The sequence below is a fragment of the Gymnodraco acuticeps genome, unplaced genomic scaffold, assembly GCF_902827175.1.
Source record: "Gymnodraco acuticeps unplaced genomic scaffold, fGymAcu1.1, whole genome shotgun sequence".
Taxonomy (NCBI): domain Eukaryota; kingdom Metazoa; phylum Chordata; class Actinopteri; order Perciformes; family Bathydraconidae; genus Gymnodraco; species Gymnodraco acuticeps.
This window is the reverse complement of record NW_022991325.1, coordinates 1,223,338-1,235,912: the sequence shown is the minus strand read 5'-3', so window position 1 is coordinate 1,235,912 and position 12,575 is coordinate 1,223,338. Positions and strand designations below refer to the sequence as shown.

At 39.3% G+C, this 12,575-nt stretch overlaps 1 protein-coding gene across 1 annotated transcript in view; it reads left to right on the top strand.

Annotated features, from left to right (window-relative positions):
• Positions 1-5,583: 5,583 nt before the first annotated feature.
• si:dkey-237i9.1 (SEC14-like protein 1) overlaps positions 5,584-12,575 on the top strand; it is a 49,264-nt gene continuing 42,272 nt past the window's right edge. Inside the window, 2 exon segments of the mRNA XM_034240362.1 lie at positions 5,584-5,962; positions 9,338-9,427. Of these exon segments, the coding sequence (XP_034096253.1) occupies positions 9,365-9,427 (63 nt within the window). The 5' untranslated portion in view covers positions 5,584-5,962; positions 9,338-9,364.

The following is a 12,575-nucleotide window of genomic DNA, read 5'->3' as shown; positions in this document are numbered from 1 at the left end:
CTTAAACTAGCTTTATTAAATGTCAGGTCTTTGGCAGGAAAAACATTTTTAATCAATGATTTTATCACTGAGCACAATCTTGATTTTATGTTTTTAACGGAAACTTGGATTGAACAAAATAACAGTGCAGCTGTTCTTATCAAATCAACCCTTCCCAACTTTAGTTTTATGAGTCAGGAAAGAATGCATAAGAAAGGAGGTGGAGTTGCTATTCTGTTCAATGATTCCCTTCAATGCAGGAAGACATCTTATGGAAACTTTGATTCTTTTGAATATGTGGCCCTTCAGCTGAAATGCTCCTCTGAGCTCTGTTCCTAAATATCTATAGACCACCCAAATACTGTGCAAGCTTTTTTGATGACTTTACTGAACTGCTGTCTATAGTGTGTATTGACTTTGACCGTCTAGTCATTGTTGGTGATTTTAACATCCATGTTGACAACCCCCAGGACAGAGGGGCTAAATAACTGTTTTGTGTTCTTGATAGCTATGGACTGACTCTGACAATTTGACCCTGGAAACTACACAAAACTATGTAATAAATGTCATGACAAACCATCTGATTGGAAAAACTATTTATTCACTTAACCATGTCTGGACCTAACTGGCCCTAAATCCAGAAATTGGTCCATTAGGTTAATGATAAATAAAGACAGACCATGTTTACATGAATGCAGAAGCTGTATTTGATCTTTACCTGGTGCTGACCCTTGATTAGAGAGATATAGAGTGAGTAATAATAATATGGGAACATCAGTTTGACAACAAATGAGCAATTATATAAAATATTAATTATATTGTCTTTAAAATAGGCTGATAACACAGTATAATGTCAGCTCTGGTTCATTATAAATGTGTGGCTTCTCAACTGTAGAGAAGTAGACAATTTGTTGTTTGTGATAAAAAATCTGCAGCTTTGTATAGTTTCATTTGTTCTTTTGGGGTGGAGAGAAAATGTAAATATAAAAGAGTATCAGCAGCCAAGCAGTTGCAATTTGTTGTAACTCTATCTACTGGCCAGTAGAGGTCCCTGTATGTTAAATATTTGCTTGATGAAACTCTGCACACCTACTTTGAAAATATATATAACTATAAACCGTTTTTATTCCCTAAGATTCTAAATAAAAGAGTCTTAATGATTTTTATAAAGGAATATCCACTTGTATCTGTTATTATCTTGTTTTTTTTCAAAAGCCTCTCCGTAGTCTGTAAGCTATTTCCAACACAAACACCAAGGACAAGACTACAAGGATAGAGGGCAGAGAAATAGGTCACTTGTGCTTTATTACATACATTACATGTTATACTTGTTAGACGCTTTTATCCAAAGCGACTTACATACTCAATACTGTGGACAATCCCCACAGGAGCCATTTTGGGCGAAGTGTCTTGGCCAGGGACACTACGACATGCTGACTGCAGTGGGGTTTGAACCTGTGACCCCCTGATCCGAACACTAATGCATTTGTCCACTGCGCCACAGGCCTACATAAGATGATTATTTTATGACTTTATTGTAGTGTTGAGAGTGCAGGTAATGAAGTGAGAAGGACTACATGAAAGTTGAACAACAATGTGAGGGTTGATTACCAAAGTGTATACAAACCTGGGTTGTTACACTACCATCGTATTTGCCTTGATGATTTATACGATCCATTTTCACTTACTACTAACTAAGGAAGTGCTGAACCGCTGAACAACACAAAACATGAGGGCTTTTTGCAACCTTGGTTTAATCCAATTCAATCCATCTGTGATGTTTACTGGCGCATTTTTCATGTTAACAATTGAACACTTTTGGTAAATATCCACTATTTGCCTGACAACGATAAGCCTTTAAAGGGTCATGGCTAGATGGTCACCATGGATTTGGGAAACATTCATCAAATGGTCAAACGAGCTAAACGATACCCCTAGATCTAGGTTGAGGGTTTGCACTGATAATGAGTGGTATAAGGTTAGAAAAGGTTGTCTGCTAAATGGTAACTCTTGATCTAGCAAGTTTTGGCTAGACATTGACCTCAAATGGTTACATTTAGGACAGGTCATCACACACAAGCCGTGCAAAAGTTTAACGACAGTTTTCAAAATTCTATGAATAGCATCATGATTTTGCTGGAGTCAAGAGGTAACCGGTCTATAAAGATGGACGCCAACCCTGTGCCAGGTTCTGTTAGAGGTTTTTATCCGTTAAAGGGGAGTTTTCTTTGCTACTGGCGTTAATGGAGGAATTCTATGAAAATCATACGATACAGTCAATTATGACTTGGGGTCCGATTAGCAACGTTGACCAGAATGGAAGTCTGAGTTGGAACAAAGACTATGACCTCATTGTGTCACAAGTAGCAAGTTCACAAGCTAATTTTAAAGGTGGGGTAGGTAAGAATGGAGAAACCAGCTGGAGTGCGCTAGAATTTGAAAATACACAGCCGGAACAAATCTGCCACTTCCTTACAGAGCCCCTCCTCCAACACACACGAACGCGCACATGACCAATGAGGGCACGAGATAAGTTTGTGCACAGATGGAAGGCTGACAGGCAGGTAGGCCATCCAGTTATTTTAGCCGGGCCGGCTAAAATGATTGGTCGTGCTTTTTACAGCACCATGGCTTCCACAGATGAATTCTTTTTATGGATTTGTTGTCAAAGCACTTCAGATATTCATTGCTATCGGGATGTTAAGAGCATTCCATGGAATATAACAAAAAGTGTATCTCGAGCCGGTTTCTCAAACTTACCTACCCCACCTTTAAGCGAATAAAAAGCGTGGACGATAGCTGATGGGTTCCCAGTTTGAATTTGGATAATGTGTTATTTGTTTGCTCCACACAGACTGTTTACATGTTTGGCAAAAGCCTGCTTCAACATGATTGGTCAATACTACTCAGATAAAGAACATTCCAATTCCAAAATCTTATACCGTTACCTACAAGTTCTGCATTCATATTTTAACATCTATTTATAGAGGTTGGTGGTTTACTTTGTTGTATGTGGATCACGTCCTCCATATTCTCCATGCAGCCCAGACACTATCTGACCATACAATATCATTTATGATGTAACAGCTGTTGTTCTTTAACATTTGGTGTGGTGGGAGATTAGTGTCGGATGTAGGCTTACCTCTAGCCTGCCCTTTAATGCTATCAGCCACTGCCATCACGGCTAAACCTCTTGAATAATTAGGACATGGTTGTATTTAACTCAAGCCATACAAGTGCACACGTATTTGATCTGCACACTATCTGCAACAATGCAAATAAAACATCAGTAAACCATTTTGTACATGCATATCTAATCACTTCTGTATTTGTCTCAATGTACGAACCACTTACTGTAAATGGGTTTGAGTTTTTCACTTCAATTCAGTTTTTTGTTTTTGTTTTGGGCAGCTATTATTACTTCATGGGATACTTGCACAGCAACTTTCTTAATTGACTCTTGTTTAAAGTTTTATTACAGCAGTGGTCTTGGGTTTCGGGTGTGTAAGTCACATGTAGGATCAGTGCTTGTTTTCAAAGCACAGAGATCACGATCATATTTCAACGGCAGCATTGATTACCTGTGGCCTAAATTGGATCACACTGTCTCCAATTACACCAAGGTATTTTGAGGCTTGGTATCTTGAGGTCACCCACTTTTGAGGGTAGAAGACACCAAGGGCACTTCACTCTCTAGGATTCTGAACCGCTTAAAGAAAGAGAGGGCTGTGTTTGATGTCACTTATTGCTCTCCATGATTTAAGAAGGAAAATGTACACATAAAGGATGCTTTGCTGGTAATTTCAGCGAGGAGGCAACACTTTTTTCAACAGAAAGCCTGAGTTTTACTCCTGGAGGTGTGGAGTCTGTATAGGGCACTTGTAGGCAAATACAAATGGAGTTGGTTGTAACACGGGAAATGTAGGATTTGGCATGTCTAAAGATGTCACCCTAGGAGATGTCTCGGCCTCTGATAGTTTATGAAAATGAAAAAAAAGTTTCTCCTGTGACTCTTCCAACTTCATGAAGGGGCAGTTCTTAACATCTGGATTGTCTCTTTAATTAATGAAACTTAATGTTACTGTCTGTCAAAGCTCAACTTCATTTTTGGTCAAAATGCTCAAGTATGACACAATTTCCCCCTTATGATGATCATTTAATATAATACAAATGAAAATAATATGAATTAAAATGGAAATACAATTTTGGAATGGACTTAAACAAAAGCATGCCATAATCTTTAGAAACACACTTTATAAAAAAAGATTAAATAGGATACATAAAATGCATAACACAATATGGAAAACTAAAACTGAATGAATAATAATTATAATAATCCAACATAACACTGGAAACGTGATATGTTTTCAAGATAAAACTACTTAAAAACTGTGCATCACTTCACCATGGCACATTCTCTGAAATAACACAATGACTTAAGGGGTAAAAGTACTCCATTACAAGTACAAGGCCTGCATTCAAATTTTATTTAAGTAAAAGTGAAGCATTATCAGCAAAATGCACTGAAAGTAAAAGTAGCAATTATGCAGAAAAATGTCCATATGTGATTTACTATTATTTATTGACATAGGACATCAGGCCCGGACCGGCCTGTTAAGTGGCCTGCTGGTCTGAGGATGTTTTGTTTGTTTGTGAACGCAACGCTGCGCAAATGCAAACCTGGAAACACTCTCCTCAAGCTGAAATGACAATATAATCCCCTCCAATAAAACCTGGTCTCCTTTCCTGAACTACATTAAGAGCTTATTCTTCTTCACACCAGCCAACCAGACACTCCCCACTCCAATGGATCAACTCAGAGTAAGAATATAGCTCTGTTTTCATTTCCTTTCATTTTGTTGTCTTTTTATATTTATGTATATATATTTGATTTCTTTATTGTCATTATCAACATTTATTTGACACTTGTAGTTACTTTTTAAACAAATACATGTAATAATACAACACATGTATAAGAGGCATTCTACACAATACGTACTTTTTTACTTTAGACCAGGGGTGTCCAAACTACGGCCCTATAAGCCCACTTTCAGTCAATTCAAGTTGAAAATATGTTCTTCTAACAAATCTAAGTTAATAAGAAAAAAGCCCAATAACTTATTTACATAACAACCTTGAAATATACCCTTCCTATTTCCTCTCATGATAAGCAATCTAAGGCTTCTGTTTTAAGGAATGAGCTGCAAACAAAATGAATGAAACCCTAGAGCTGTCATGGCTGTTGTTGTGTCAAGCATAATTTACTTACATTTGATTGATTTTGCTAACTTATAACTTCACTTATGAGGCAATAAACCTGGCCTCTAGTGAGTGGCCCAGCCCTTCGAATATTTTTATGTGGCCCCCCTCAGTGAAAAAAGTGTGGACACCCGTGCTTTTACTAGTACTTTTAGCTAATAATACTTCTGTACATTTACTTGAGTAACATTTTTGATTGCAGGGATTTTACTTGTTACAGAATATTCCTAACTCTGGTACTTCTTCTTTCACTTAAGAACAAGATCTGAGTACTTGTTCCTCCTCTGCGTGCTTCTCCTGAGGATGTGTGGTCGGCAGATAACTCCCCTGAGTTAAAGTGGGCGGAGCCAGGGCAGCACAGGCATGAGTGAGAGAGAGGAGGGGAGAGCCAGAGATACTCTCCCTCTGTGCCCCGACACTTCATCCATGTACGCCTGATATAACACTGGACTACTTAGTGTTTTGCTCTTACGATGTCTGCCAGTGTCGGTCTGTGAGGAGGACTTGTCTCACGGTTATCCTGTTAGCTGCTTACTCCGGCTACATGGCCAGCTAGCACAACAAAGCTAACTGCTGTTAGCTTCTGGCTTCATCTCACCCGTAGCCGGTGAAGTGAAGAGTCGAGAAGGGGAATGGCAAGAGTTTGCTCGGGTAGCCCTTCCAGAAGAAACAACGACTAACCAGAATCAACCAACCTCTATTTATCTACTTATTTGAATCACCGGTAAGCACCAGTTATATTATTTATGTCAGGTTAGCAGCTTATTGTATAAATTGACGCTAGTTTGCCGGCAAAGTCTCAATTAGCACACATTGTTATTATGTGTAAGCTAACGTTAACAAGTCGGCGTGGCAAATGTCGTTATCCCCTGTCATAGTCGTTGAAATAATAACACGTCTTATTTAGTTTAATTGTTAGCCATAAAATGTAAAGATTTCAACATGTTATTTGTACGGGTGTGTTTTAGTTTGAACTGTTCAACGTTACAGCCGGTTCCAGTTGACAGTTGGTGTCACTTAAAGTCCCTAGAACCAGAGTGGAAGAAGTACTCAGATTACTTACTTAAGTAAAAGTAGCAATACTACAATGTTCAAACTCTGTTACACGTTAAAGTACTGTATTCAAAATTGTACTAAAGTAAAAAAGCATTAGCCTTTAAAAATACAAAAGTATTTGTATTTGTCCAAAGTAAAAACACTCGTTACTCAAAATGGCCATTTTAAGCACCAGATGTTTAAAAAATGTGTTTAATTATTGATGGATTAATGTGTTCATCACGTTAATGTTGTACTTGGTATGAATTGAGTTTATATTCATTACTTTACTTATTAATGGGTAGCTCAACCTGTACAATACATTATAATTTGACATTTTGTGTCGATTTCTATATAAAGTAACTCCAAATAAATCTGCAAAGTAACTAAATATATAACAAATGTAATGGATTACAAAGTAGAGTATTTCCTTACAAAACGTAATGTGAACATTACGTAATAATTCAAGTAAATAACAAGCACCTCAATTAAATTACAGTACTTGAGTAAATGTAATTAGTTACACTACGCCACTGCCTAGATCGCATAATAAAGTAATTATCTTGTTTTGACGTGTCTTTGAAGTTGCTGACAGATCCTGAAGCATGACGGTAAATATGTATTGCAGTTAGTTGGATATAGAGTAATACTGTGGTTTGTTTTTATTCTGTTTGTCCTAGCCCGGTTGTTATTAGTCTTCCTGCCCAGGGGCCTCATTTATAACGCCTTGCGTAGGATTCACGTGGGAAGGTTGCGTACCTAGTACAAAGCAACAAAATAGGTAACAGGGTGTTTCTCAATCGCGAGGATGTCACTTCCTTCAGAAACGAAGCAAGTATGCTTCCAAGCCACAGCTTCGGAAAACGAAGAAGAATGGAACAGGCTAACAAGTGTGCCACTCTCTCTAACGGTTTCAACATAAACTACCGAAAATAAATACCTCGCAATGTTTATCTAATTATGAACTTGCTTTACTTTCACGGAACACATTTATGGTGGTAACAAATTTACCAACACATGTTCTACGCCACTACATACTTACATTTCAATGTGTGCTGCGTCGGTTCAGCCATTCTCCACAAGGGTTTTTGAAATTGGTCCGTGCTCAAAGCATTGTGGGGATTTTAAGGACGCGAAGTCTACCCATGTGCAGCCTCGACATTTCCCCCAAAACAAGGACGCGGCCTCGGTGGAATTCCAAGTATACTGGAGATTGGAACAGTCCTTCGGCGGCACTCGATGACGTAGCATCCTTGAAATATTGGCTTGGAAGCCAGTATCCTCGAGATTGAGAAACGGCCAGTGTCAGATTTTGGTTATTTTTGGGGAGGTGGAGATAAATCATATTGTTTGGTGGATGCAGTTTGAACCAGAGTAGCAGCATGGAGGTCGGATCGTCACCAAAATAAATAAATAAGTGGTCCGAAAAAGGTTCATGACAAAAAAAATACACATAGCCTTCCTCAGGCAGTGTGTTTGTACCGGGGACTGGAGACCCCCCCTTGATGAGAGACTGTAAGAAGTGATCGGGGAATCCCTCCGGAGTGGAGTCATGACGTCTGGATCTGAATTATGTTTTGTATTTGGTGGTTTGTGTCCCAGCTTTCGATCAGCAACTATATATCCATAATCCACCAGTTAAAGGAAATACAACTAATGTGTTGTGTTATATTAGCTGTACAATTTACCACATGGTGTTCTTAGTTTCCATGCCTCCTGTGTTTTACGAGCGACTTATCAAGTAGGCGGCGAACGGCATAAAACATGATTAAACGTGATAGTATATAAAACCATGCTCGTATCAACAACCTATAGAAATGCAACACGGCGTCAGTTTAGACGTAACTCTGTCCTCCTGCTTACCGCATCATTTATGAGAAAACATTTCATAACATTAACACAACATATTCGAGGTGGTTTTCAATAACATATCCGTATTTATTTATTTCTCCAAGTTATGTTTTTGTGTGCACTGAGGAGTCGCAAACAGGCGTTTGTTTAATCATTTTAAGATTGGCTTTAATCAATGTTTGAAAATGAATTCTTCATATATGATAAATGAGAGGTAACATTTTATTTATGGTATTATTTCCACATATTTCTCTCCATTCTTCCTTCTGCCAACGGTGTCGCAGTTTCTCGTCTCTCCCGTTTTTGTGCTTAGTGCGTACGCATGGGTTAGAGTTTGCGTGGAGGACCGCACGTTTTCCCGTCAAGTTAGTATTTTATAAATCACAAACTTTGCGTAGAAACTGGCGTACGCCATTTTTTTTTTTAGCGTATATCCCTTTATAAATGAGGCCTCTGATCCTTCTGTAAGTAGTGCTGGGACTTTAGCTCACCCCCTACTAGCAACCATGTTCCTATCACTGCATTGCAGGAGTTACAGACATGTATCCGCATGCCGAACAAACAAACATGAAATTCAAGCCCACTTCTGGAAATATTCAAGGAGTGAGAATAATCTTTGTTTCATCACCACTTTGTGTTATTCAATAAAACACGCGTCTTAACTTATGTGCAGGTGACTAGTATTCCCTTAATTCACACGTTTCATCTTTAGCCTCTGCTCCAGAATCTGCCGTCTACATTACAAAGATTAAGCACCACCTTTTTTAGTTATCATAACGTAGAGTGTTTTTGTGTGTAGCTGCGACCTGAGGTTCTGCAGAGACAGTAGATGGACTAAGCTTAGTATGTTCCCATTAGTGTGCATTGACAAGCCTTTGCAGTGGCCTCTGTTTGATGAGTGGGGGGGGGGGGGGCTGCTGCATCCATTGATCAGTGACAGTCCCCTTCTGCCGCCCATCACTGTACATCGTTTTCTAGTTCTTCGGGCTGCCTGCCAGAACACAAACGCACACACAAGCACCTGGCATCATTCAAGCAGCCAGCCAAAATGCACATTAACTTAATTACACACTAAGTTTACTGTTCTAGGGCCAGATGCTGTCATATCGCACTCAGCGCACTTATTGTGATGATGCCAGAGTGAGTGAAAGGCAGCCTTTGATGTGATCATTGCTCGTACTTTCTTCTCTGATTTCTTCCTTTACCTGTTCAGGTTGTCGGTGTCACTGTAATCCCCACCATGGTGCAGAAGTACCAGTCGCCAGTGCGGGTGTACAAGTACCCCTTTGAGCTGGTGATGGCGGTAAGTGTCTTCACCTGTATTTACAGTCAACTCCGTCCAAATGAATATTGCATGTGGAGGATTCAGAGTTATGTAATGCTGGTGTGTGTGTGGGCGCTTCAGAGGTCACCCCTGGAAGGTAGTCATCTGAATCACACACCGTGCATTTGATTCTCATAGTCAGACTTATTGTTTCCACATCACTATTCTAATGTCCACAACGAGTTCAAGTCTTGGCTACTAGCTGTACTGTCAATGTTGTGTTAGTGATCTGCATCACCTGCGGCAGCACTACCAGAGCAGCTCCTGATAACAGTGACATTATAAGCCTACGGAAATATTGAAGGTTCATAGATTTTTTAAATAAACCTTGTACAGACTGCATTTACATGTTATGATGCATTCCTCATAATGAACACATCTTAAAATCAGAATAAGAATTCACAGTAAATATTAAAAAAATATAACGAAAACTTTTAACCCACAATTGAATCAACACAGCAGCGATTATACTGACACACGGTGCTACATTTAGTTGATTAAAGGGCCCTATTATGTTGTTCAGGTTCATATTTGTATTATTACAAATATGAACAATAATGTAGGATTACCTGTTTATTGTGCAGCCCTACATCACAGAAACATCTCTGATTAAAGAAACAAATGTGGAGCTGTCTGTGTTGCTTCCTTCTCAGACAGGCCTGTGATTAAGCAGGTGTGTAAATCAAGAGGTTATCGCTGCATGGCACACACCACTATTCCTCACGTGTGCTGCTGAGGTGACCTACTCTGTGAGGCACTGAGATCTGCTTGCTGAGGTGACCTACTCTGTGAGGCACTGAGATCTGCTTGCTGAGGTGTGAACGCGTTGTTCTAGGCTTCGGCACACAGCATCCGAATATACAACACAAATATAAGTTCCACTGAAGATTGGTGAAAAAAAACCATGTGCCTTGCATGACATTTAGCGGCCGCCTCGTTTCGTGTTGTTTTTGAGTCATGAATGTTGAGTTTAGAGAGTTACTAGAGATAGAGTTACTGCAGTGTTGTCTTTTCATGATAACAATGGATCAGGAAGACAATGAGAGAGAATGGATGTTCTTCATCTGTTCCCACCTTTTCACTGTACTTTTCACTCTGGGTAAAAGAAAGGTGACGAGCCATAATTTGCTTCATGACCTATAATCTCACAGTGAATGGATGGTTTACTCAGCAACGTGTTGACCTCAGTAATGTGGTGTGTTAGCGCACGCCTGCAGAGTCATGGCCTGGTTATACGACTGAATTTCAGCCAAAAATGCAGTCATAATTTTCAGCAATATGGCTATGCTTCCTTCATTCATTAAATGGCATCCGATAACCAGGAAGTCACTTCCTTTGAACAGAATATCATGTTTTTCTTTCTGTTTCCTCTAAATGGAAATCAGCTCTCTCCACCAGCAGGATGCAGGGAGACTAAATCTTCTTAGCACAAGCTGGATTGAGCACTGGGCAGATGTCTATATATAGAGGGCTGGTCCCTACACCTGGGTGTATGCATGCAGCGGAAGTGAACAGTAATTAAAGCAAAGCAGATTTACAGGACTTGTAAGCTGGAGATGACCCACCTTGTGTTTTTTGTGGAGATGCGACAGGCTTACCTTTCAGCACAGGGTGATTTTAAATCTAGTCCAGCAGCAAGATAAAAAGGTGTGCTTTGTGATGTGTTGAATATAGGTTAAGAAACAAGCAGTGTGATCCACATGTTTTTATTTCCTAAAATGTATAGCCCAGTCAGTTTGGTGCATTTGGAACTTTTCTCCCTTCTTGTGACTTTTCCCCTCAGTGAGTATTTTTTCAGACGCTGCAGCACAGACTTAATAGTGCGTCACAACCTTGCTCCTTCTTTGTATTGAAAAGCGACAACATCTTCCCCCCTCTACCTTCCTCTATAGCTGCTCAGTCACCATTGCAGCATAGTTGTGACACACTGTCCTGCGCTAGTGGGAAACTGAAATATTTGCCTGTAATGGCTTCTCTCTTTCGTCTGGGGGTGGATCATAAATGACATTTTGCTTTGAGGAATTTGATGTTCTCTTTCCACTTTACTCTGTTGTTTGGGTACAGTGATTACTTTTAAATACCCTCTACATTCCCCTGATAAAGCCTTTAAATGCATTTGATTTTTTTAGATATAAGAAATGATATCCCCTCTCTTGGCCTCAAAGAGCCACTCAGCTCACTGACAGGTGCTCAAAGTATGTCGACCTCCAGCTAATTCTGCTGCTGCTGTGGCTTGAGTGTACTGTTGCATAAGTCATGCTCGGATCTCAGATGCCCTTCAGCTGTTTTTGTTCTGCAGCAGTTACTGTACACAGCTTTAAACATGTTATTCCCATTTTGTCTACTTGCTCAAAGTCTATTTTTTTCTTTCTCCTATTAACATTGTTTTATGTAATAAGTTAACATAGGATGAGATAAACTTTCATTGATCCCCATAGAGACATTTAGAAAATCAATAAAGAATCAGAATCAAGTGTATTGCCAGTTACGTTTACACAAACAAGGAGTTTGCTTTGGGGTCTGGTGGTGCTAACAATAACAGTTTAAGAAAATAGGTTGCAACAGTAGGTCAAAAATATAAAGATAATAAAAAGAAATACTTTTTAATTATTATTACAAAATAATAAAGAGAAGTATTTTCTCACCATTTACATTTAAATATACACAAGAACCTTAAACGCTAAGAAATACTAAAACACATAGGAAAATGAATATATGGCAAACTACAGTGTATTATATATATCAGTGTGCAGAAATGTGCATAATAATGTTTGTGGGGTGGATAGAAAGTCAGTGTCAGTGGGGGGGCCGGGCCGGTAGCAGAGGGGAAGAAGCTGTTCAGGTGGAGAGAGGTTTTGGTCCTCCTGCCAGAGGGGAGGGGGGTGAACAGTCTGTGTCCAGGGTGGGAGGGGTTGGCCTCTATCTTCCCTGCCCGCTTGAATGGTATCAAATAAATATGGAAAAATCCTGAATATTAACTTTGTTATTATATCATTGAAATTCCTGCTTTTCACTTCAGCCCATAAATGTCTCCATTTTTCTTTCTCGTGAGTGCCTGATGGGTATTGCACATTTCCACTCAATAACCGCTTTTAAATAACAAAAAAGTCCTAAGTTATTTGTAATA